At 45.2% G+C, this 27,203-nt stretch overlaps 1 protein-coding gene across 3 annotated transcripts in view; it reads left to right on the top strand.

Moving 5' to 3' along the window:
• Positions 1-27,203, top strand: part of SLC39A10 (solute carrier family 39 member 10) — a 269,902-nt gene that overhangs the window by 194,064 nt on the left and 48,635 nt on the right. For all 3 annotated transcript variants that reach the window (XM_069225865.1, XM_069225864.1, XM_069225866.1), the window contains one exon: positions 22,755-22,945. In XM_069225865.1, the coding sequence (XP_069081966.1) occupies positions 22,755-22,945 (191 nt within the window). The remainder of the gene's footprint in view (positions 1-22,754; positions 22,946-27,203) is intronic.

Raw genomic sequence — 27,203 nt, 5'->3', positions numbered from 1 at the left:
GGCTGTTTCTGTGTCATGGTGCATTGTTGGTTTCAGCACTGGTATACTGAGTCACCTTAAAACTAGTCACCTTAAAACAAGCCTCTTTTTTTAAAAGAAAAACAACTTGCAAGAACCGCACCCAATGGGACCTTACCAGCCAATCTTCTTCATCTGCCTCACTGACTCCCAATGGCCCGGGCCTCTTTCCCAGCCCAAGAAAATGTGCCATGATGCCAGATGTGTATTCCCTGCTGTGCCTGCTTACTGTTCCCAGGCTGCCTCAGATCGCCATTGAAGCCCCATTTCAGCCATTGTCCACAAAGCGCCTCAAGGGCTCTGCACCATTTCTAGCCATGCTTCAAGGCAAACATCCTGGGGAGAGCAGTGACACATTCTCCCCATTGGTGTCACTCCAAAGATCCCTTGACCCAACTGACTTCTTGTTACCACCATAGGCAGGTGGTCTTGCACTGCTTGTATTCTGGTTCCAAGAGGACCTGTCTTGGCAGTTCAGGTTGGACTGTTCCTTTTGGAGCAGGCCCAAGGTTGGTTTGCATATGACTGGGTCTAATGTGTGATGACAAAAGATCAATGAGTTGTAATGCTACCCCAAGCGATCACCAATGGTTAGACTATTTGCAGGAATTCCTTCCATCACTTTTTGTGTGGTTTCCCATTTCCTTCAGTACATTAATAAAAATACTTGTTAGCTGATCGAAGGCCACTGCATTTACGTTTTGTAACAAGATCACTCTCCAAGTGTTAGTACATTTAGGACCTGATTTGCAGTATAGAGAATGAATGCTGAACAATGCATGTGCACAGCTCATTAGGAAACCATGTCTTCTCTGAGTGCCCAGCAAAGTAGAGCCCTCTGAGAGAAGGGATGATACCTAAATAGGATGTGTACTAATCTAATCAATAATAATAAAAATAGTCTTCTAATGTTGGTGTCAATGACAAACCAAACACCCATGTTCCTAAGAAACCCTACATCACAATACAGTAACAATCCACTTACCCTCTCAGAATCTAACTATCCCTCTCTCTAATCACTTGTTTGTTTCTTTCACTTTGACCTTTTGCTGCGCTTTCCTACCTTTCTATTTAGTTTGCACTAGATTTTATGATGTCTGAATACCAGGAAAGAAGGTTTATTGTCCATTTACTTTGTTTTTTATAAGTGACAGAGCCTTGTATTTCTCCTTCATAACTATGCTGTCAAATGGAGGGAAGTTGTACATTTGGGCTGCCTATTGAAACTAAATCTATCTCATGTTTACTAACCACTCCCTGTAGAAAAGAGTTTTTACAATAAGCACACTGCATTTCATCTCTAATCGGGTCTTTAAAAAAACATAAACCAGCTATCTTATTGTATTCTCTTGCAGCATATATGTAGAGTTCACTACCCCCATGTGGGGCACTAAAGCTTTTGCCTACATGGGCAGCAAGCTACACCCTGTAGGGTGTGTGGTTTAATGGTGAATAGTTAGTGTTTTCATGTCAAGTGTGGTGACCATCAAGGTGCAGTTGTCATGTTCTTGGATGCAGTGCTTAGCATTGTGGTGGATAAAGAGGTGTGAGAGAGACACTCATTTTATGATTTTCTGTAGGGTAGCTTTGTTACCATCATTCCATGTCTGAATGTCATTGTGAAATGTATAGAAGTGGTCATAGTTTGTAGCGTGTTGAGATCTGCAGTGGTAGTCTAGATTAGAGTCTTTGGTGGGTTTTGGCCCATAGTATGTGACAGATCTCCAAGTTATTTCCATGCCTTTTAAGTTGGTGATGGCTGGTTTATTGGCTGGTACAATAATAACGGACAAAACCTGTTGCATATGTGTTATGTGAGTGTAAAAGAATTAGGCTACAGTTGGCTGCTGACCGGTTAGTGTTATAGTATTAGTATGGCCAGAATCGTTTGAGATAAATATATATATAAACTTAATACCCAGGTTATTCATAGGTCGTCCTTCTTAGCTTACCTGGATATAGAAAGTAACATGCTGGTTCAGCTGTTCCATATCTGTGGCTTGTGAACTTTAGGTTGAACTCAAAAGCAGCATTAGCTGTCTGGGTTTAACTCAATGGAAAAGGCATACGTTAACCATGTTTCTAACTGTCTTCTGAAGTATGTATGTTCCTGGATGCTTCAAATCTTGACTGCAGGTGTGTTCCAGAGCTTGCCGACTTTTACTGAGAAAGCCAAGTCCCTTTTGGATTTCTTTTGTTAAGGTGTTGGGATCATTTGTGGTGCAAGCTTGGAGCCTGATGTCCTGTTTTGTTTGCACTGCTTGAATTACCTTGAAGGTGCAGTGGACATTTTCTTTTGGAGGCTCTGTGGACAAAGCAGAGTGCTTTGACCATTGCTCTCATAGCTATAAGTAGCCAGTGAAGTTATTGCAGGCCTGTCGTTATAGGATGAAGGCAGAGAGGAGTCTTGCAGAAGCATTTTGGATTGGTTGAATTTTGCTGTTGGCATAGTCAAGCTTGGAGATTGAGAGTGAGGATGATGTGTAATTTTTGATGGCATCCAAGGTATGGGAAGATGAAACACTATTTTCATTGTGTGGAAAACACTCTTTGTGACATTGACGTGATATCAGGGATGGGTTTTAGTCCTTGGTTGCCCATCGGTTTCTGGCTTTTCTTGATATTGTTGCAAGGGCATGGAATTTCTTGGACCATATGGCGGTATGTTGGTAATTTTGCTATTGACCCCAGGTACTGCGCTGTAGATGGTTGCTCATCACCCATGTGCTTATGGCACAAACTCAGTCATCAAGTTTAAAGCTTTAGAACCTCCTTGCCATCCATTTTTTAGAATGATTTGGATATCATCTGCGTATTTGTAACAGTTGAGGTTTAAAGTTTTAATCTGGTTTGATAAGGTTGTAGGGTAGATGTTGAATAATAGAGTGGATATGATGAACTGGTGGGGGACCCCACAGTGTTTTGTGTGAGGAACTGAAGTGAAAGGTGGTAGGTATCATAAAAACAACACTACTCCACACACTTAACTGACACTGACTGCCCTTCTAAGGAACTTCATAAGATTGTAGCACAATTCTGCAATTCAGAAAGCCTAAAACAGCAACACCACAATTTCAAGACATCTGTGACAAAATCTCATCAGAATTTATCTAAAACATTAGCAAGACAGAAAATTACCTTACGGAAAGCACGTACAAGACCACCCTACAAGACCCAACAAACACAGAAATAAATGAAAGCAAGCTTCCACCACTACCTATTTTCAGTGCCCTCGCAGAAAAAGATTTCCTCAACCTTATCAATGCAAGCTGACCAGTAGGATGACTTTCATACTCAGCACATCCAATGTAGTGTTTTGTGCCATTTCCTGTCACTTACGTTAGGTCTACCCACGCAGGTGAGGTACCATTTTTATCTGAAGACATGTGGGAACATAGAGTAGTAGTACAATTGTTATTTGTTATTACCAACTTGATATCATAGGATTATTACCTTCCATGTGTAAGGCAGTATCTGATAGAGACTCCTAGTTGCAGATTCCTTAGAATTCCCCCCAGGCGTCAGACTGGATCTGGAGATTTTTCTTAGAGCAATACTGAGAAGGATTGGAGGGGTCCCTGGATTACCCATCATTGGACTGGGGACAGGAATTGAGCGAGCCCAGTGGACTGGACACATCTGCAGATGCTGGCATGCTGTCTCCTCCTACCGTGGCTACGGTGGAGGGAGCCACTTATGCTATGGTGGTCAGTAGGGCGGCTGAGGTCCTTGGCCTTGAGCTACCTATTATAGAGATCGGGTCCAATCTCCTGCGGAGGTGCTTCAACCAGGGACTTCCACATCTAAGCCCCTTTTACCATTCAATGAAGCCCTCACCGATGTCCTTTTAGGTACTTATCCAAACCCACCACAGGTGCTCCTGTGAATAGGACTATTGCACGCCGCCATCGGCCCACCCCGAACGACCCTAAATTCCTGTCCACGCCTGAGAGTCTTGTCTTCCAGGCTTCCTTTTCCTCAGGCGCATTCCCTTCTGCACCCCGGGATAGGGAATCAAAAAGGCTGGAACAATTTGGGAAGAAGATGTTTTCTTCCTCCAGTCTTGCGCTGCGGTCCGTGAGCACCACATGCCTTTTAGGCCGCTATACCCACTCTCTGTGGGATAAGGTTGCACAAGTTCTGCCGCAGATACCGGAGGAGGCCCGTTCTATCGTCTCCCAAGCTGTCAACGATAGGTGGGATGCGGCAAAGTTCAAGATCCAATGTGGGCTGGATACGAATAACTCTCTGGGCAGATCGGTTGCTACAACGGTGGCCTTGAGACGCCACGCCTGGTTGCGTACTTTTCTTTGGGGGATGTCCAACAGTCCCTCATGGACATGCCCTTTGATAGCTCCTGTCTCTTTGGAGACAAAGCAGACTCGGCCTTAGAGAGATTCAAGGACTTCCTGGGCTATGGCTCGGTCACTTGGTCTTTCCGCTGCCCCTTACCCCCAGCAGTCCATTTCTTGTTGCGTACCCCACCCAGCAACTGTGGCATCCATGCTGTTCAGCCGCTGCATGGCCGGGGACCCGTAATCCCACGTAGGTGTGAGACAGGGAACGAGAGGTCTGCCCAGTCCATCCCTGCCCCTGCTGCAGCCTCCAAACCCTCCTACTCTGTCCCCTCACTCTGATCCAGTTGGCAGCAGGATTCGCCATCACCTGCCCCACTGGGAATCCATCAGTAGGGACAGGTGGGTTTTGCAGATAGGTTGAAAGGGCTATTCCCTCTCTTTCTAATCTGCACCACCGGCCATGCCTCCGTCACTCACCCAACGTCCGGAGGATCATTTGGCACTTTTCCACCAGGAAACGAAAGTACATTTTTCGTGAGAAAACACTGGTGAAGTCACTCAGTCAAGTCCGCATCAATATCAGGCAAAATGTGTGTGGGGGGGGGTAACTGCAACAAGGAGCCATTTTCCTACACCATCTTTAAAGGGACCCTCACCTCACTCCAGAAGCGTGAGTCCCCACCACTCTGCACCAGACGCCCCTGGCCCGTGTCCAGAGAAACCAACAACCCAGAGAGTATCCCCAGGCGGACGTGTCCACCCTGGGCTAACCTCTCTGCACCCCCCACGATGACGCCTGCAGAGGGAATCCCGAGGACCCCCCTGACTGCGACTGCCCGGGACAAAGAAACCCAACGCCTGGAAGAAGCACTGCACCCCGGCCCATGAAGAACTGACCCCTGGTGCAGCAGTGACCAGCAGGCGGCCCTCACCCTTGCCCAGTCGGTGGCTGGCATGAGAAGCCCCCCGGTGCCCTGCCTGCTACGCCTGAGTGACCCCCTAGGTCTCTCTATTGAAACCTATTACAAACCTGACGCCCTGTTTGCCCACTGCACCCGGCCGCCCCTGTGCCGCTGAGGATGTGTTTTGTGTACCTACTTGGGACCCTCCCAGTGCTCTACTAAACCCCCGTGGTCTGCTCCCCGACAACGCGGGTACTTACCTCCCAGCAGACTGGAACCAGAGCACTCTCTTTCTACGTAGGCACCCATGTTATTTGGGCTCTTCTTTGACCTCTGCACCTGACCGGCCCTGTGTTGCTGGTACTGGGTGTTTGAGGTTGACATGAACCCCCAACGGTGTGCTACCTATGCCCCGGAGACTGAACTTGTAAGTGCTTTACTTACCTCATTAACCTAACTGTACTTACCTCCCCAAGGAACTGTTGAATATTGCACTGTGTCTACTTTTAAAATAGCTTGTTGCCATTTTATGAAAAACTGTGTACATTATTGTTTTGGTTCATAGTCCAAACTGTACCTATGCAAAGTGCCTTACATTTAATGTACTTACCTACAATTTGAATCTTGTGGTTCTAAAATAAATTAAGAAAATAATATTTTTCTATATAAAAACCTATTGGCCTGTATTTAAGTCATGGAGTGTGTGTTCTCATTTATTGCTTGAGTGTGTACAACAACTGCTAAACATTACCTTCTGATAAGCCTAACTGCTTGACCACACTACCACTAATAGAGCATTAGTATTATCTATTATTGCCTCTGTCAAGCCTCTTGGGGAACTCCTGGACTCTGTGCATACTAGCTCTCGCTTTGAGATAGTATATGCAGAACCAGCTTCCTACATTGGTGGATCAGTGGTGGGGTCTAATACTTTGCATCTGCTGGACTACTCAGCCAATACCTGACCACACAACTAAATTCCAAAATTGTCATTTGAAAATTGATTTTTGAATTTTGACTATTTTTCCACTTTTTAAATGTCCTGCTAGGGCCTTGTATAAGTCCCTGTTAGCATCTCTTTTTAAGTTTAAAAGTTTTGTAAAAGTTAGGATTTAAGTACTAGAAGTAGTTTTTAGTTTCTTACAAAGTAATCCCGACTTTTAGAGACATAAAGAATAGCACAGATTAGATGGTGATGGAACTCAACCTCACCCCTTACCTCCATCTAGACATGACAGAGTTAAGGACTGATAAGCCTAAGACAAATTAGAACGGGTTCCAATCCTACCAAGGTCAAGCTCCAGGAGCTCTTAGCAGAATACTCCAGGGACCACCCTACTGAAGGGAAGACCTCCCTTACGATGGGGAAGAAGTTGGGGATCTGGAGGTAGAACTCCCCCCCCCCCCCCCCCCCCCCCCCCCCTAACTAGGGAGACCAGGGCTCCAAGACCCCTGTCTCCACAAATCAGACTCTGAGATTCTGGTTCTTCCACAGGGGAGTCCAGCTCCTCTGTGAACATTGAGGAAAGCCTCAATGAGGAGGACCTCCTTTTAGCAAGGATGACTTTGGAGAAACTGCTCCTAGCTATAGAAAGGGAGAGAAAAGAAATGGGTTTAGAACCAAAAATGGTGCCAGCAACAAAACAACTAGGGACAGAGAGTATTCTGCCACCCCTAAAATCCCTAAAGGGATTGTTCCGAAATATGAGGATGGTGATGACATCACCAAGTGGTTCATAGCCTTTGAGAGGGCCTGTGGAACCAGAAGATTACAAAAGTCTCATTGGGGAGTTCTCCTTTGGAAACTGTTTACTGGTAAGTGTAGGGATAGGCTCCTCACACTCACTGGTGCAGATGCTGAATCCTATGACCTCATGAAGGCTACCCTGATTGAGGGTTTAGGATTCACCACTGAGGAATATAGAATTAGGTTCAGGGAGGCTCACAAAACCTCAATCCAGTCCTGGGTTGATTTTGTAGACTACTCAGTGAAAATACTGGATGGTTGGGTAACTGTAAATGAAGTGCATGGCTATGATGGGCTTTATAATTTGTTTATGAAAGAAGACATTTCAAGGAACTGCTTCAATGAAAAGTTGCATCAATATCTGGTAGACCTAGGTCCAATTTCTCCCCAAGAATTGGGAAAAAGGTAGATCACTGGGACAAGACTAGTGTAACCAAGACTTCCACTGGGGGCAACCAAAGGAAAGGGGTTACAAAGCCTCCCCGGGAGAAAGTGGGTGACACTCCTAGAAGTGAAGAAAAGGAGTCCTCTGTAGGCCCCCAAAAACCTTTACAGGTTGTTGGGCCCCCCAACACATCCCAAAACAAAAGTGGGTACCAGAGTCAGAACTGGGATGCCACTAACGCATGGTGCCACAACTGTAGACAGACAGGGCACCACACCAAGAACACTTCTTGTCCCAAAAACAAACCCCCTACCAAACCCCTGGGGGTAACCAGTGGGGCCATTGGGGATGACTCCTCAGATGAAGAGGTCCTCACAACCTTCAACAGGAAAATGGGCCCAACACGTGAGATGGAAATTCCAGAGGGAAGTAGACAATTCCACCATCTACTGGTGAATGAATCCCAGCCACTGCCCTTAGAGTCACTTGTGCTAGTCACACTATTGTGCATGATAGGCTGATGCTCTAAAACCAGTACATTCCAGGTGAGACTGCCAGAGTAAGAGTTAGCCCAGACAAGGTCACTAATAGGCCTGTCGCTTTAGTGACCCTAGAAGTCTGTGGGACTTTTAGCTGGAGAAGGGTGGCAGTCAGTGCAGACCTCCCCCTTGATTGTCTCCTTGGAAATGACCACCCAGAGGTTGGTCAGAGCCCAAGAGAGGAACTGGTCCAGTGCCAGTCCTCTCCCAAGGATTCCGGAGGTGCTGCCCCTGCAGTAACTAAAAGTAGACCCCAGAAGAAAAAGAAAAGAAAACAATGCAGGAAAAGTGGGCAACCTTTAGCAAAGGTTCCAGCAATCCAAAGAGATTCTTCTCCAGTAGGGGAGAACTCCAAAAGCGGCTCTGGTAAAGTCCAGCCTGACCAACAAGAAGTCCTGGCTAGTCAGGCAACTGTTAAGCATGAGTGGGTGGCTCCTCAGCTAACAGAAGAAAGAGTGGAAGAAGGGTGTTTACTGCAAGATGTATCAACCCCACACTCTACCACAGCAGACCGGCACCTTGAACCCAAGCCTGTAACTTAACCCCTTCCCTTGTTGGTGAAGAGCTAAAGGTGTGGTTCTTGGCACTGACAGCTGTCAGTGGCCTTTAGTGGGTGTTAGCCTTTTTGGCTGCACTGTCCTTGGCATGGTGGTCTGACCCCATGCCAAATAGCAAGTTAGGTCCCCTGACCCTGTTGGTCATGGTGGGGTTACTCCAGCTATGGGTTACCTCTTTGGGTAAGCTAGGGGTGACCCTGGTTAAGATAAGGTTAGCAGAGGTGGATAACCCCAAAATAAAAAGAATGGGTGAAGACACTAAAAACACAGACCAGAAGCAATTCAGACTGGGTCCTATCACTGTGTAAGTAGGTCAGCTCCCCAGAGGGAATTACCTGAAAAGCAGGATGTAAGGCAGAGTAGGCCCTGCAACAAACCAGCCTGTTTTCCCTGCTCTTCCTTGCCTTACAGACTAGAAAGAGTCTCCCAGCTTTGGCTGAGTCTCCTGGCCTGTGGGCTGGGGGGGGCGGTAGGGGGGAAGATACTGTAGGAAAATGGCTCCTTGTTGCATTAACACCCCTGCCCCACACACACACACACACACACACACACATTTTGCCTGATATTGATGCTGCTTTAGCTGAGAGTGTGCTGGGACCATGCTAACCAGGCCCCAGCACCAGTGTTTTCTCAGTAAAAATGTACCATTGTTTCCACAATTGGCAAACCCCTGGCACACAGATAAGTCCCTTCTAAAAGGTACCAGTGGTACCAAGGGCCCTGTGACCAAGGAAGGTCCCTAAAGGCTGGCGCATTAGTTGTGCCACCCTAAGGGACCTGTCACCTAACACATGCACACTGCCTCACAGCTTGTGTGTGTTGGTGGGAAGAAAAAGGCAAAGTCGATGTGGCATCCCCCTCAGGATTCCATGCACACAAAATACTGGCTGTGACATAGGTAAGTCACCCCTCTTGCAGGCCTTAAAGCCCTAAGGCAGGGTGCACTATACCACAGGTGAGGGCATAGCTGCATGAGCACTATGCCCCTACAGTGTCTTACGTCCATTCTTAGACATTTTAAGTACAGTATGGCCATAGTAAGTATATGGTCTGAGAGTTTGTCAAAGCGAACTCCACAGTTCCATAATGGCTACACTGAACACTGGGAAGTTTGGTATTAAACTTCTCAGAATAATAAACCCACACTGATGCCAGTGCTGGATTTATTTAAAAAATGCATACAGAGGGCATCTTAGAGATGCCCCCTGTATCTTTCTCAATCCTTCAGTGCAGGACTAACTGGTCTGTGCCAGCCTGCCACTGAAACAAGTTTCTGACCCCATGGGGTGCGAGCCTTTGTGCTCTCTGAGGCCAGAAACAAAGCATGCACTGGGTGGAGGTGCTTCACACCTCCCCGCTGCAGGAACTGTAACACCTAGCAGTGAGCCTCAAAGGGTCAGGCTTTGTGTTGCAATGCTCCAGGGCACTCCAGCTAGTGGAGATTCCTGCCCCTCCAGACACAGCCCCCACTTTTGGCGGCAAGTCCAGAGGAGATAATGAGGAAAAAAGTGTCCTGAGCTGAGGTGACCCCTGCCCTAAGAAATCCTCCATCTTGGTTTTGGAGGATTCCCCCAACACGAATAAGGATGTGCCCCCCTCCCCTCAGAGAGGAGGCACAAAGAGGGTGTAGCCACCCTCCAGGACAGTAGCCATTGGCTACTGACCCCAGACCTAAACACATCCCTAAATTGGGTATTTAGGGGCGACCCTAAACCCAGGAAATCAGATTCCTGCAACAACAAGAAGGATTGCTGACCTGAAAGCCCCGCAGAGACGACGGAGACGACAACTGACTTGGCCCCAGCCCTACCGGCCTGTCTCCAGAATCAAAGAACCTGCACAGCGACGCATCCAGTGGGACCAGCGACCTCTGAGGACTCAGAGGGCTGCCCTGCACCCAAAGGACCAAGAACCTCCCGAGAACAGCAGCACTGTTCAGAAACAGCAACAAATTTGCAACAAAGAAGCAACTTTAAAGAGACTCTCACTTCCCCCCCCAGAAGTGTGTCTTCAAACTCTGCACCCGATGCCCCCGGCTCGAGTCAAGGACAACCAACACCGCAGAGAGGACTCCCAGGCGACTCCAATCACATGGACACCCTGAGTCGACCTCCCTGCACCCCCACAGTGACACCTGCATAGAGGATCCAAAGGCTCCCCCTGACCGTGACTGCCTTGATAACAAAGGAACCCGATGCCTGGACCAAGCACTGCATCCACAGCTCCCAGGACCGAGAGGAACCACCTACCAGTGCAGTAGTGACCAGGAGGCAGCCCTCATCCTAGCCCAGTCGGTGGCTGGCCCGAGAAGCCCCCCTGTGCCCTGCCTGCATCGCCAGAATGATCCCCGGGTCCGTCTATTGCTTTCAATAGCAAACCCAACGCCTACTTTGCACACTGCACCCGGCCGCCTGTATGCTGCTAAGGTTGTGTTATGTTTGCTTGTGTGTTTCCCCTCCAGTGCTCTACAAAAACCCCCGGTCTGCTCCCCGAGGACGCAGCCCTCAGACCTAAACACACCCCTAAATTGGGTATTTAGGGGTGACCCTAAGCCCAGGAAATCAGATTCCTGCAACAAGAAGAAGGATTGTTGACCTGAAAGCCCCGCAGAGATAACGGAGACGACAACTGACTTGGCCCCAGCCCTACCGGCCTGTCTCCAGAATCAGAGAACCTGCACAGCGACGCATCCAGTGGGACCAGCGACCTCTGAGGACTCCGAGGGCTGCCCTGCACCCAAAGGACCAAGAATCTCCCGAGAACAGCAGCACTGTCCAGAAACAGCAACAAATTTGCAACAAAGAAGCAACTTTAAAGAGACTCTCACTTCCCCCCCCCCCCAAGAAGTGTGAGTCTTCAAACTCTGCACCCGATGCCCCCGGCTCGAGTCAAGGACAACCAACACCGCAGAGAGGACTCCCAGGCGACTCAAATGACGTGGACACCCTGAGTCGACCTCCCTGCACCCCCACAGTGACACCTGCACAGAGGATCCAAAGGCTCCCCCTGACCGTGACTGCCTTGATAACAAAGGAACCCGACGCCTGGACCAAGCACTTCATCCACAGCTCCCAGGACCGAGAGGAACCACCTACCAGTGCAGGAGTGACCAGGAGGCGGCCCTCATTCTAGCCCAGTCGGTGGCTGGCCCGAGAAGCCCCCCTGTGCCCTGCCTGCATCGCCAGAGTGATCCCCGGGTCCCTCCATTGCTTTCAATAGCCAACCCAACGCCTACTTTGCACTATGCTGCTGAGGGTGTGTTTTGTCTGCTTGTGTGTTTCCCCTCCAGTGCTCTACAAAACCCCCCGGTCTGTCCCCAAGGACGCAGGCACTTACCTGCTAGTAGACTGAAACCGGAGCACCCCTGTTCTCCATAGGCGCCTATGTGTTTTGGGCCCTCCTTTGGCCTCTGTACCTGACCGGCCCTGTGTTGCTGGTGGTGTGGCTTTAGGGTTGCCTTGAACCCCCAACGGTGGGCTGCCTATGCCCAGGAGACTGACTGTGTAAGTGCTTTACTTACCTGAGAAACTAACCAAAACGTACCTTCCCCAGAAACCGTTGACTTTTGCAGTGTCCACTTTTAAAATAGCTATTTGCCATTTTAACCAAAACTGTGTGTACTACTGTTTTAAATCAAAGTTCTATACTTACCTGTGTGAAGTACCTTGCATTTTATGTACTTACCTCAAATTTGAATCTTGTGTTTCTAAAAATAAATCAAGAAATTATATTTTTCTATATAAAATCCTAGTGGCCTGGAGTTAAGTCTTTGAGTGTGTGTTCCTCATTTATTGTCTGTGTGTGTAAAAAAAAAATGCTTAACACTACCCTCTGATAAGCCTACTGCTCAACCACACTACGACAAAATAGAGCATTAGTATTATCTAATTTTTCACTATCAACCTCTAAGGGGAACCCTTGGACTCTGTGCACACTATCTCTTACTTTGAGATATTACACACAGAGCCAGCTTCCTACAACCCGTCTTAAATGTTGTAGTAATTCATCATCTGTAAGATAGATATCATCTACATAGGACAATGCTTCAGGGTCTGTGTCGTGCAAAATTGCAGTTACAGGAGCTGCAAACAGTCCTGGGCTGTTCTTGTACCCCTGAGGTAAACAACAGAATTTTGTGAGAGCTCAGTGCGCTGAAACTTGTTAAGTCTATACTCTCAGGCGCTATATTCTGGCCGAAGAAACCATTGGAAATGTCCAGTGTTGTTTTCCATTTTTTGTGCACTATGTTGTTCATTAGTGCTGTACTATGAGTTTTCTATAGCATATGTGCATGTATGACTGTTTAAATGTCTGTAATCCAAGACTATTCTGTATGAATGGTCCGGTTTAGCTACTGGGAATAAAGGATTATTCATTGGGGAGACACAGGGTTCAATTACACCTTGGAACTCTAGTTGTGTGAGGATTTCTCTCATGGGTGCTTTCGCATCATGTTTTATTGGATACTGAGGTTGAGGTTAATTTTTAATTGGTATCACGTGGTAGGGGGGTGCTTTATCCCATCCTACATGGTTGCGGTATAACGCAGGTGCCTGCACCAATGCCAAATCGATGGATTCAGCAAGTTTCTCCGGAACAAGGGGCGAGAAAGAAGGTTTAATAACCACTTCCCCATATGAGCAGGTACGGACAAATTCAGGTGGCCAATCTTGTTCGCCCAACAAGATATCATATATATTTACCACGCAATCCCAAAAGATTGCATCTATTGTGCGTTTAATGTCTCATTCTAACTGTAGCGTTACTTTATACACCCTATCAGGCGCTGAGACTCGCATGTCCACAGTTTCTTCTTGTAGAAAGTCATCAGTTGCTTTCACCCCCAGTTCCTCTAGAAGACTCTGGCGAACTATTGTGACTTCTGCCGCGCTGTCTAGCAGCGCTAGTGCCCACTTCCTTTTCTTAATAGGACCCTCTTCTTCAGCGGCATGTCGTATTTCAACTGTTGCCACCATTTTCTTTTTAAATTGGGGTTTTTATTGAGAAGGTCTCTCTTCCTTTTTAACAGAAACCTCTGATGAGCGTTGTGATTCCTTTCTTGGTTTCACGTACTCTGTTCTACGCTCTGATCACCCATCTCACTGCGTTTTTCCTATGATTCCTGAAAGGAATGAGATTGGCGTGTATAAGTATATTGATATCTATCAGGCGTTTTTATATTATCTCTATTTCGGAGATTATATCTATTCTTTGGGGTCTCCGTACAAGGAGATTCTCCCCTTTCTGTTTTAGGAGTTTATTGTTTTTTATCCCAGCGTTTCTTGTTACCCTCAGAAGCTTGCTTGGAAAAATCTTTATTAGATTTGCCCTGAAATTGTGGTTTAGTTGGTCTGGCCCCTAGACTATCTCAACCAGTACTAAAATAGGTCTCTGCGATAATCTTGGGCAGCTCACGTTCCTAATCCTGTTGAGGAACATCACTGAGCCGTATGCACACTGCTAGTGCGACTGCTTCTCCTTTAAGATTACTTAAAATAATGGAGGGTACTGTGGCAATATCGCCAATTAATTGCATCCCCAAGTCCAGGACAGAGGCAGCCCCGTATTCATCTTGAATTTGCTTCAACACTTCCGGTAAATTGGCAAGTGTCGGTGTACCGTGTGCGGTAGTATAGAGCGCGGCAAGTACTGTGCCCCAGGTATTATAGTTATCTACTGTGGGGATCATTGCAAATGGCAAGCACATCGTTGCAATTCTATATTTATCCTGAAGTCCTGTATGGGGAAATACTGCTTCAAGTGCATTTATTTTTTGAGCTAACAAAAACGGATTTCATCTCGTTTGGTGGGTACTTTACCCATAATTGAATGTACAGTTGCACGGTTAATACCTGGCGTCACTGCATGTGGTTGCACTGGAGCAGCACGTGCTGGGTTTGTATTCAATGTTTGCATTACAAACTGTACTAATCGCCTATATATCGCTATCAGTTCAGTGTATAAGCGAAAAACCTCAGCTACTGCTAAATTTGCTACTGTAGGGTGAGGTGTATAAGTGGCCAATAAAGGCCAGGTAGGACCTTTATTACTTAGAGGACCTAACCTAACTGGTAAAATCGTGTGGGGTAGGGTGCCATCAAGCCGATTATGTTCTTGATAAGATAGAGGTATTTCTAATTATGTATATGCTCTATTGTCCAGGTACGTTTGCAAGTGCATAGTGATAAAATGTGTTTGTGTTCCCATCAACTGCTGGAAATGTGACCCAAGAATAGAAAAGTTCTGTTCTATAAGCTGTATGGGCATCCACCACAAATGTGACTGGACCCCCCTGGGCCGTTAGACTGTTTGCTAATAATTGTGCAGTCAGGGGTTGTCTCATATTGATTGCAATTGCTACCTGTTGCGGATTCGCCAGATAGATGGTAAATTTGTTCAGAGAAGGCACACCAAATAGGGATTTTCCAAGCTTGAACAACCTCCAGCATCAGATAGGATGTCCTACTTAGCCGAGGAGGAAATCCTCAATACCACGCACGTCTCCGTATATAGTACTGAGGTGTTGTTGTATATAGTGAGACAGAGATACTCTGGAGGACCCGAAAATTAGAGCCTGACCAAACGGCGGCGCCATGTCGCGTAGGCTCTCATTATTCTAATGAGACTACTGGATCTCGAGTGGCAGAATCGCCTGCGGTGTGGGAGACTGAGTCTAACCCACTACAGGTGACACCTGTCTCTCCAATCCGGGTTCTGCTCCGGCTATCTAGCAGTGCCTCATCTCTACCCCAGGGCAGGGATGATTGAGCAGCCGAGCGCATGACATAACTGGTTTCTCAGGGAAGCCGTGGTCACTCAGGTCTCATCCGTTTCTCTCAGTTACATTAGTCTCACATACACAATGACAAACAGAGGCAGTATATATTTCGATAATGCTTTAATAAAGCGACTGCATCTTAGATAGCAAAGCGTGGACTGCAATAACCAGGACGATACAGCGTGACCAGATTAAGATTGTGACAAGGAGAGTAAAACATAAAAATAATGCTACCATATTGTCACTAGAGTCAACAGACTAATTCCTACCTAAGCTATGATAGAGCACAGCATGTTAAGCTCTAATTCTGCCCTTCAGGTTCCCCTGGGAAGATGTCACCCCCATACCTGAGCAAAGGCCTGAAGTCTGCAAAACAGCTGTAGCAAAGAATTTTGCAATCAGCATACAGTCGTGGTTCTCTGGCTGGAATCTCCCTTTAACGTGTAAGGGACAGGGAAGTGTTTTTATAATAAAACAGCGGATGTTCTGAGAAGATTTCCTTACGTAAGGATGTGTATTTTCTATGAATGTCCGAGACTAAACTTATACCACATTCACCAGCAACCTATCTTACTGCAGCCTTGGAAGAAGCACAGAGTGGGCAAGAATAACTTGTTTGAGAAAAGAGTGCTGGCCTAGGTCAGATAGAGAGAAAATAAAACAAGACCGTAAAAGTGGCTACTGTAACAATAATAAAGCAAAGCTGAATAAAATATATCTAGGTTAAAGTGCACAGCGGCAGGCCTAGTATGTTAAAACAAAGTGCATGAAGCTATAACTAAAATGGCTACACAACAGGTCCATATGATATAATCTCCATCGTGCACACAATTGGGTGGTAGAGGTAAAGGACCACCCGTAGCCCAATGTAGTCTTTGCAATTGTTGCACAAAAGGCGATCAGTACCATGCATTGGCTGTTCCTTGAGGCTACCCTGGCGAGGTTTTGAATTTGTCCCCCAATATAGAGAATGGGTGTCTGCTCTATCTGGCTCCAATCATGGTGGTGGTGAGAGTGAATGGTGGGTTTTCCCATCTGGAGGGGGACAAGACCGGGCTGCCCTCTATCTCCCAATCCTTGGTTTCTATAATACACGCTCATATGTGGGTGTAGGGGATCAAGATTGAGGCTGCCAGAGCACGGAGGAGGAGAAAATCTTGCTTTATGCAGATGATTTCCTGCTCTATATTACCAGCCCTGAGAGTACCATGTCCACAGTTGTCCACCTATTTGAGAAATATGGCAAGCATTCTGGTTACCATATCAATTGGGAGAAGTTGGTGCTTTACCAGCCAAACGGATGGTGGACCTAGCAATGCTCCCACAGCGAATGATAGTGGCACCGGAGGGTTTTAAGTACCTAGGTATTAAGATGACACCCCATAGGGAGCTAGACTGTAAAACAAAAATCTTGGGAGGGAGGTACGGAATTTCCAAGATGATGCAGGGAGGGTGCGTGGGCTGCCCTTGACCCTCTTGGGACGGACAGCCATCTTTAGGATAGTCACCCTCCCCAAGCTGCTGTACACCCTGTAAAATACATATTTCCCTGTCCTGCAAGAAGTGTTCATTAAAATAGCTGGCAAGGTGCGGTCCCTGCTCTGGAATAACAGCCCCCCAAGGATAACTCTGAGGATGCCTCAACATAACCCTTACACTGGAGGTATAGTACTTCCGGATGTGAAGGTGTACTACTGGGCCGCACAACTGATAAATATTAATGACTGGGTCTTTTCCCCGCAAGATCATTTGACTTTTAAGCTGGAACAGGAGAAACTGCAGTCCCATTCACACTCACACTATCTGTATGGAGGGGAAGAGGGACTCACCAACTATTGCCGGCAACTCAGGTGGCGCTGGCAGCTTGAGCCAGGGCCACGAAATGTGTTGGCTGGACCCGTAAAATCACTAAAGAAACCAACTTGAGGGTGGGAGGCTGCACAAGATTAGGAGGCTGCAGGTCTTCAGGGCCTGGGATACTTTTGGAATCTCAGAAGTGGGGGATCTGTTAAAAATTGTGTGTTTATGACCTTCTCTCTTCAAAGGGACTATCTGTTACACGCAAGGCAGTTCTTGAAATATGCTCAGCTATGACATGCCTGGTAGGCGGAAGGTCTGGGTAAGAGGAACTTCTGGAGTATGCCCCTCTAGAGAGAAACCTGCTCATGGAGGCCCTGGTTAAGGGTCAATTTTCTTTACATACAGGACACTCAATAATATAATGCCGGATACATTGTGGAGGCTGAGAGAGAAGTGGGAAAGAGATGTGGGGTAAATGGAGGATATCGACTGGGAAATGGTCCCGATGCTCCCAAGAGAAGTAGCAATAAAGCCCAGTCGGAGGCTTCTACAATTAAGGGTTTACTATGACTGCAGTAGGCTCTTCACTATGGGAAAGGCAGCCTCTCCAGCTTGTGTGCTAAATGGAGAACATAGAGGAACCTTCCTCCACACACTCTGGACTTTTCTGCTCATTCAAGCCTGCTGGGTGAAGATTACGGAGAAACTCAGCAAGATATTGGAGGTTACAATCCCCATTGCCCCGCAACATATTCTATTGGAGATCCTGAATGATATTGATGTACCACGTGCCAAATGTGTTTTTTGTATGTTGTGGGCTAGTTGTGGCCAAAAGAGATGTGGCTAGGCTGTGGGGGGCCCTGGAGCCTCCTAACCTGCAGGAACGTAGACGAGGGATGGGTGTATATATGGCTGCAGAAAAAAAGTACTTACAAAAGCAGGGGTTGCCCTCAAGTTCCACAAAATCTGGAGCACCTGGCTAGATTGCGCGCCTGCCCAGACCGGGGCCCCCATAGGACCACGAATCACAATGGGGTCAGAGATGGTATTATCACATATATTGATAAATGATTGTAGGAACTTGGGGCCAGATGTAGAAAGCATTTTGCATGGTGCAAACTGCGAAAATCGCAGTTTGCGCCATGCAAAATGCCTTTTGCGATGCACATTCACAATTTGCAAGTCGGTTACGACTCGCAAATTGTGAATGCGACTCGCAAATAGGAAGGGGTGTCCCCTTCCTATTTGCGACTCGCATCGCTATGCTAAATTGCTTTGTGACCGCAAATGCGGTCACAAAGCAATTCCCAGTTACCACCAGTGTCACACTGGTGGTAACCAATTCGCAAAAGGGAAGGGGTCCCCATGGGACCCCTTCCCCTTTGTGAATATTGCCAAAAAGGGTTTTTCAGAGCAGGCAGTGGTCCAGGGAAGGTCTCTAAGGGCTGCAGCATGTATTGTGCCACCCTGGGGACCCCTCACTCAGCACATGCACACTGCCTCACAGCTTGTGTGTGCTGGTGGGGAGAAAATGACTAAGTCGACATGACACTCCCCTCAGAGTTCCATGCCCACAAGCCACTGCCTGTGGCATAGGTAAGTCACCCCCTAGCAGGCCTTACAGCCCTCAGGCAAGGTGCACTATACCACAGGTTAGGGCATAGTTGCATGAGCCATATACCCCTACAGTGTGAAGAAGAAGGACTCTTGACCTGAAAGCCCTGTTGAGACGACAACTCACTTAGCCCCAGTCCTACTGACCTGTCTCCTGATTCAAAGAACCTGCACAACGACGTATCCAGCGGGACCAACAACCTCTAAAGACTCAGAGGACTGACCTGCACCTAAAGGACCAAGAATCTCCTGAGGACAGCGGCTCTGTCCAGAAAAAGCAACAAAGAAGCAACTTTAAAGAGACTCTAACTTTCCGCCAGAAGCATGAGTCTTCACACTCTGCACCCGAGGCCCCCGGCTCGAGTTCATGACAACCAACACTGCAGACAGGACTCCCAGGCGACTCCAGCGACGTGGACACCCTGAGTCGACCTCCCTACACCCCCACAGCGATGCCTGCATAGAGGATCCAGAGGCTCCCCCTGACCGTGACTGCCTGGTAACAAAGGAACCCGATGCCTGGACCAAGCACTGCACCTGCATCCCCCAGACCGAGAGGGACCACCTACCAGTGCAGGAGTGACCAGCAGCAGTACCTGACCGCCCCTGTGTTGCTCATGCAGTGGCTTTGAGATTGCCTTGAACCTCCAACGGTGGGCTGCCTATGCCCGGGAGACTGAACTTGTAAGTGCTTTACTTACCTGAAAAACTAAACAATACTTACCTCCCCCAGGAACTGTTGATTTTTGCAGTGTCCACTTTTGAAATAGCTATTTGCCATTTTAACCAAAACTGTGTGTTCTACTGTTTTAAATCAGTTATATACTTACCTGAGTGAAGTACCTTACAATTTATGTACTTACCTAAAATTTGAATCTTGTGGTTCTAAAAATAAATTAAGAAAATATATTTTTCTATATAAAACCTATTGGCCTGTAATTAAGTCTTTGAGTGTGTGTTCTCATTTATTGCCTGTGTGTGTACAACATATGCTTAACACTATCCTCTGATAAGCCTACTGCTCGACCACAGTACCTCAAAATAGAGCATTAGTATTATCTAATTTTGCCACTATCAACCTCTAAGGGGAACCCTTGGGCTCTGTGCACACTATCTCTCACTTTGAGATAGTAGATACACACTATCTCTCACTTTGAGATAGTAGATACAGAGCCAAGTTCCTACATTGGTGGATCAGCGGTGGGGTCTAAGACTTTACATTTGCTGGACTACTCAGCCAATACCTGCTCACACAACAAAATTCCAAAACTTGGCAACATAAATTGATTTTTGCAATTTGACTATTTTTCTAAATGTTTAAAAGTCCTACTAGGACCTTGTGTAAGTCCCTGTTAGCATTTCTTTTGATGTTTAAAAGTTTGTAAAAGTTAGGATTTATGTTCTAGAAATTATTTTTAGATTCTTAAAAAGTAATCCCAACTTTTAGAATGATAATGATTCAAACAGAGGAGATGGTTGAATCTGCTTTCTTATGTCAACTGTTTTACTTTTGATTTTCAATGTATGTGGCAAGAAAAGCCCAGTTAGGAATTTACAATGTCAATAGCTCTAACTTGAGCAAACGCTAGACCCATTGCATTGCAAATGCTTGATATTACTTATAAGAAACCCCTAATTTCGGCTTAAGTGCCCATAGGACAGGATTCATGCCCTAGTAGGGTATACGTAGGACTTACATATTTAATGTTTTACATCAGTGGTTCCCAACATTTTGATTTCTGTGGACCCCCACTTTAACATTAATGGAACCCAGGGACCCCCACTGAATCATCATGGGAATCCTAGGACCCCCGCCTGAGTCATTACTGGAAGCTGGGGACCCAATTTGTCAATATTTGTTAAGGCTGGCTGTCAAATAGGCTAACAATGATTTACACTATTACAGTTATTAAGTGCTAAATGTATATAGGGACCAGCTAGAAAAATTATTCAAGGACTCATTAATACTAATTTAAAGTCCTCTAGTGGTCAGGTTGGATTTCACATTACTATTTTAGAAAATACATTTTTGGAAATTTGTCTTGTTTATGGCTATAACCAAAAGGCCTTTCTGTTGGTGTGCATTTGTCACCTTACTACTGATGCCTTCCCTGTGGTGTGATGTTTCCTACTCCCAGGCAGTGGCCAAAGGGCCCCGGGTATGGGGAGTTAGCTTCCTTCCTTGGCAGGATAGCTGGGGTGGAGGGGAGGGAGGTTTGTACCCGTCCCTTCACTGAAGTACAAAGGATACCTACACTGTCACTGGCAGATGAAACTGACAACCAGGCCTGCCTCATTTTGGTCTTTCTAATCTGCTTAGCTCTAAACCTAGTTTGGAGGGAGCTGCCCACAACTGGTTTAGAGGATGGAGATGGGATTGACCCTCCACCACCCCCGGAACTGGTACTGGGCATGAAAGTTGCATCCCAGGAACTCTCCTTAGAACACTTCTGAACCTGAGTGGAATCAGGAGGAGGACTGTCCTGCTGCATGAAGTACCTGAAGGAATTTTGGACCTGCTTGTCTTGTACCCAGGACCCCAGATGTGACTCCAAGGGTTAGTTGGCTGACCTCCTTTTTGAGCTGCAGGGCTACAAGAAGTTTCCAGAGGCATTTCCTGCTTTCCAGCTGACCAATTGCAGCTAGTCACCTCCTCTGACCTCTGCGGGAGTGAGCCCTGACCCCTATGTACTGTCACCAAGGTGCTGGACCCTTGGCTGTGGCCACAGAGAACTTCAGTGCCTAACTGTAAGTTTCACGGGACTCAACACCAAGCGTCGATGCCAACACTCTTCGTCAACTGCTCCACCAACTGTACACCAAGCAGGACCCGATTCTTGGCTTCCACAGACTCGATGAACACCTATCCAAAGCTTCACTGGATTTAATGTCGAGAAGCACCCATCAATGGCTTCACTAACATGACGCCGAGTAACATTCAAGCAAAGCAGACGACCTTTGTCAGCATCTTTATGGGGCCTGACGTTGAGCAGTCTTAGATCAGCTCCGAGTGGCTCCCTCTCATTGATGAGCCCTTCATCGGATCCAGCCTATCTGGTCCTGCTGAAGTCTTTCAGCCTCTATTAAAATGTCTAAGTCTGAAGGTAACTTTCCACCAGGATCAATCTGGTCCCCCTATCTGACTGGCGATCCATCGCAGACAGTCTTAACGTTTGACTTTGACCAGGTCTAGCGCGACCAGATACCACAGTAGGCATTTTTTTGGGCGCTATTAACTCCAAAACTTTAAAAAGTCATATCTCTGGTTATAATTATTCAATTATTGCTGTTTTTATGTCACTTTATTTATTAAAATATTTTCTATCATTCTAACTTAGTTTGGGATTTTCTGGGGTTGTGTTTTCACCTTATCACTGTTTGAGTACTGAATAAATACTTCACAAAAGACCTCTACATTAAACCTGACTGCTCTTTCAAGCTACTAGAGGGTTGAGCACAGGTTTAGTGACTTAGTAGTTCACTCTGACAAGGATTGTGATTCTTATTTCAGGTGGTTCTCACTTATACCAGCACAGGTGTAGACAGTTTAATAACAAAAAAAAAGCATTACGTAATAAATTTGTCAAAACTACAACCTCTTCCTGTGTAATCTTATCTGAACAGTGTATAGCTATTTTAAAAATCATTAAAACTGCCAACGAGTACACAGTTTAAAACAATTTTCATAGACTGGCAGCACTTCAGTTAACTTCACATCAGTACGTTTATGGAAGAAAACAAATGTTTTAGGAAACATATTGACTAGGAAGTGATGTATCCTAATCTTGTCAATCTGCAGATCTCCCAGTGCTGGCACATTCAGAGAACAATGTTAAAAAACTGTTGTACTTTATTAGAACCATTTAATCTTTATGGGTGGAGCTCTTGTAGTAATAAAGTGTAGTAATTGTAGGTTTTAGCTATGAATCTTTTGGGTAGGTATTGACTGGTTAGCAGCCTATCATAATGCAACGTTTTGGAATTGTATACCAGTCTGATTTACTGTTGAGCATATTCTGTTAACAAAAACATTTGTGATTGAGAAATAACTAAACAATGATATGATTTAGGATGCAAAGATAACAATACATTTACAATCATCTGCTTTTATTTCAGGTGATTTTGCAGTGCTTATCAATGCTGGAATGACAGTAAAACAAGCTATTGTGTACAACCTTCTCTCTGCTATGATGGCCTATGTTGGAATGCTGATAGGTACATCTGTTGGACAATATGCCAATACGGTTACCCTTTGGATCTTTGCTATCACTGCTGGCATGTTCCTTTATGTGGCATTAGTAGATATGGTAAGGTGGCCTTTGTTTGGTGTTGCCTTTTGATTTTGTGTAATGCATGATTATATGTGTATAAGTTCATACACATCTTGATTGGTAGTTCTTTAGGAATGTAGTTATGTACAACACAGTAGCATAAGTAAAAGTCCTTTCCACAGTCAAGACAAGGGAATCCCTCTTACAAGGATGATGAACACTAGGAAGGATTGCTTGCACAAGCTGTAGTATTTGTGAAACATAGCCAATACAGGTGATTGAAACCATTCAAGATACCAGTAAACGAGCCTTCCCTCCTCTCTGCAGCAGTTGTTATATTTTTTCAGACCTCGTCCAATTGAATGCAGTGCAGCTTCCAGAAGAGGAGGCACTATCTACTGACTTTGGACAACTGCAGGCTATTTAAAATCCTGGAATGCCTTCACAGATTGGAAAGATATCTGTGGGGTGATATATACTGCCAGGATAGAGCTCAGCTTTTATCTTATCCCCTTCCTATCAAATACATTTTGTATGAAACATTCTGATCTTATGAAGGGTTGTGGGTGGTAAGGAATCTGCAGGGGAAAGTGTCAGTCAAAAAAATATTACACTTGAGAAGTAGGTTTTTGTTCTGAGCCTTGTCCTAATGCTCATTAGAGACCAGCCTTATTGCACTTTTATTTTAAATAGAAACTATTTTCTCTGCATCTCCTTTATCTTTTAAGAATGACAACAACATATGCTTTTAAATATCTTTATTGTTTTTTTTATATAAAGCATAACAAAGAAAATGAAACAGTGTCAAAACAGTGTAGAGCAAATGCACCGAATCTCTCATCTTCATAATACAAAAGCAGTTCTTGATGCATTTGGAAGGAGGGGCGAGAAAAAAAGCTCACAAAAACTCTACCGAAACTTGCCAACCAGGAAACACACAAAAGACTATCTGCTTTACAGAATTTGTTGTAAGGCTTATCTACCCGCCCCTGTCCTGCACTGTAGAAATGCTGTTGTAATCGTATAAAAAACAATTATTTCATATACTGCTTCACATTGCTTGCAGTAATAAATGCCAGTACTGATTCTGATGTTTAGATACATCTGTGCCTTCTAATAGATACTTCTAACTGCAGATTCCTTGCCTTTAGAATATTCCACAGGTGACAGACTAGATACAGAAGATTTTCACAGCAGTGCTTGTGTGTACCACTGGGTAGTGCTGTGTCGGTCCCATGAAGTCAGTCGGGTTGCTTAAAACTTCTGCACCTGCGCATTGATATCAGTTCCTTTGTCTCTAAAGACCCCTGGATTCAAACCGTGCCATGACTGCTGGAAAGACGTCGGTGAGGGACCAGCATGAATGAGCAGAATTTCTAAAACACTCGAATACCCGGGGACATCTTGGCGCTAATGATCCAGACATACTGTTAGAGCTCCTGGCTAGTGGCAAAGCCGATTAGAGGGGGTAGATTAATAACCAGGATTTCAACAGCTTGCGAAAGTTGAGGAGACTTGATTGATTTTTTTAGATGTAATGGCATTTTGTTCTGTAGGTGGCTGACGGTGTGGGCCAATCTGTTTCCTCCCCAAGAAGCTTTGTTTATCCTGGTGGTAGACACAAAATAAGATGCAGAAATCTCATATTTCAGATTGCCGATACCACCTGATTTTTGTTGCCAAGTAGCTAGATTTAGTGCTGTGCAGAGTTTTGTTGGCTAGGCAAAGTGCGTTAAATGCCACCTGCTTCTTTATTGGAAGCCAGTGGAAATGGCTTAGCACATTTGCTAATGACATATGCTTAGGTACTTTCTTCAAGAGGCGCACAACTGAATTTTGCAGTGCCTGTAATTTTTTTAGGTGCACCTTGACTTACTCCCATATATGAGGTGTTACAGAAGGCAATCTTTAACATAACCAAAACTAAAATTACAGATTTTTGATGCTCAAAAGAAATATATGGAAGCACTTTCTTTAGAGTCTTGAGCTGTAGAAAGCAGGGTGGTGTTTGCCTATTAATAAGCTCCTTGAAAGATAAATTTACACCAAAAATCACACCAAGGTTTCTTACCTTTGAGGCCGGGATTGGAGGACATCCTAATCCTGGAGGCCATCATGAAAAGTACTGAGAAGGTGAGTTCTTTTCCAAAAATTAGGACTTCAGTTTTATCTGAATTGAGTTTCAAACAATTGGAGGTGATCCAGCATGCTATTGCATTTATACATTTGTTAAACCTTTCAGCCACTTCGTCTGCATTGCCTAGCATTGAAACAACAATCTGCATATCATCGGCATAGGCTACTGTGGCAAAACCAGAATAATTCATTATTTTAGCCAGTGGTGCCACATACATATTAAAGAGAGTTGGACTAAGTGATGACTCCTAGGGAACCCCACAGGGGAGGGAATTTTTTTTTGATCAGAAGTCTCTGAGGGTCACTGACTGTTCCCTATCATTAAGGAAGGATTCAATAATCTTATGTGCACGTCCTGAGATGCCAGTATCAGTCATGTAATAATACTGAGTGGCTCAAATGCAGCGGAGAGTTCGAGTAAGATCACCGTTGCTCTTCCATTATTATCTTTTGTGGCTCAGATCTCCTTTGAAACAGCCATCATGGCTGACTCAGTGCTGTAACCTGGTGTAAAACCATGTTGCGTTTTCTCCAAAAAGTAATTTTCCTCTCACTAGTCTGATGGGCAGACATTAATATGTTTTTTCAACATTTTAGCAAGGAGAAGAAGTCTTGAGATAGGGCGGTACGTTTTCTCCACGCTAGGGTCTGATGAAGGTTTTTTGTTTTTTTTAGCAATGGTAAAATTGACACCTTTTTCTAAATATCCAAAAAGGTGCCAGTCATGATAGCCACGTTAAACAGAGTCATCAGTACTGGAAAAATGCAGTTAGCCGCCACCTGCACGACCTTGGGTGGACAGGGATCCGATGGTACTCCCGATTTTACTTGATTTTTAAGCTTGACCATTTGAGCAATGCTCAATTGTGGAAAGTAATCAAGACCAACTGTGTAAGAGCCATTATTAGAAGACATTTTGCTAGGACCCATAGTGAAAAGAGTGGTGTTAAATTCTTTGTAAACGGCTTCATACTTATTTCTAAAAATAATCGATCAGACTGTTACAGAAATGGAATAGAAAGTGATTGAACTACTTTGAAGAGTTCCTTTGGGAGATTCAAAGCCATTTTAATTTTTACTGTATAGAAATTGGACTCTTCTTTCAAAATTAAGTTTTTATATTCCTCGATCGCTCTCCGATATGTCTTCTTACTTTCCTCACTATAATCACGTCTCCATTCCCTCTCCAGTCGGCTACATTTATGTTTCAACACTGCTAAAGCTGAAGAAACCCAAGGTGCTGTCTGCTTCCTATGAAACCTAATTGTTTTTTCAGGTACTAGATTCAATACTTCCCTGTTCATCCATTCATGATAATCTGACAGCTGCTACATTTGACTCAGAACCAAGGTCTGATAGTGTTTGGTTAAGCTGCTCTATCAGCGCAATTTTGTTTAACTTGTTCCATTGACAAATGGTTTTAGTCCGAAAAAGTTTGCTCGCACCTTGCGATAATACTGCGGTATTCAGTTTGAAACACACTGCCATGTGATCTGACCAGATTATTGGGAAAGAATCTTCAAAATATAGGTTTGAATCATTTGAAAAGATACTGTCCAGGGTGTGGCTAATTGTATGGGTAGTTAAGGTCATCCTTTGAGTAAGTTCAAAACAACCTAGAGGTTCAATTAATGCCACAGCGTCCTTATCCCTTGAGCGTTCCAAATGGAAATTGGAGTCCCCTAAAATGCTATAGGTTGGGCATTCTATGGTGACCTCAATATTGTCACATATTTCTTCCATGAAGGGTGGCTTGGGTCCAGGCGGTCTAAAAGCCCATAGAAAGTATAATTTTCAGTGACCTTACACTTAAGCAAAAGAGCTTTGCAATTCAAAAGGGTAAGCGGGGTGCATTGACAGGCTCATTGAGTCATGATATACTATAGTCAGACCTCCTCTACATTTACCCTGTCTATCTAATCTGCTGATGGTATAGATTGCCGGCATTATTGCCACAATATCTGGATTAGAAAGCTTGCTTAACCGTGTGTCAGATAAAAATACCAGTTGGTCAAAGAACTTGAAAAATTCTAATCCATGTTTAACCAATGCTCACATATTGATCAGGAAACAGTTAAGTGAATTGTTTTTTGTGTTCTTTACACCCTACACACTTGTAAAGCTTTAATGGTCCAGGCAGGTTCTGAGGATTAACAGA

Source organism: Pleurodeles waltl, chromosome 3_1 (assembly GCF_031143425.1).
Source record: "Pleurodeles waltl isolate 20211129_DDA chromosome 3_1, aPleWal1.hap1.20221129, whole genome shotgun sequence".
Taxonomy (NCBI): domain Eukaryota; kingdom Metazoa; phylum Chordata; class Amphibia; order Caudata; family Salamandridae; genus Pleurodeles; species Pleurodeles waltl.
Note: the sequence above shows the minus strand (reverse complement) of the source record. Positions and strands in the feature narration are given on the sequence as shown.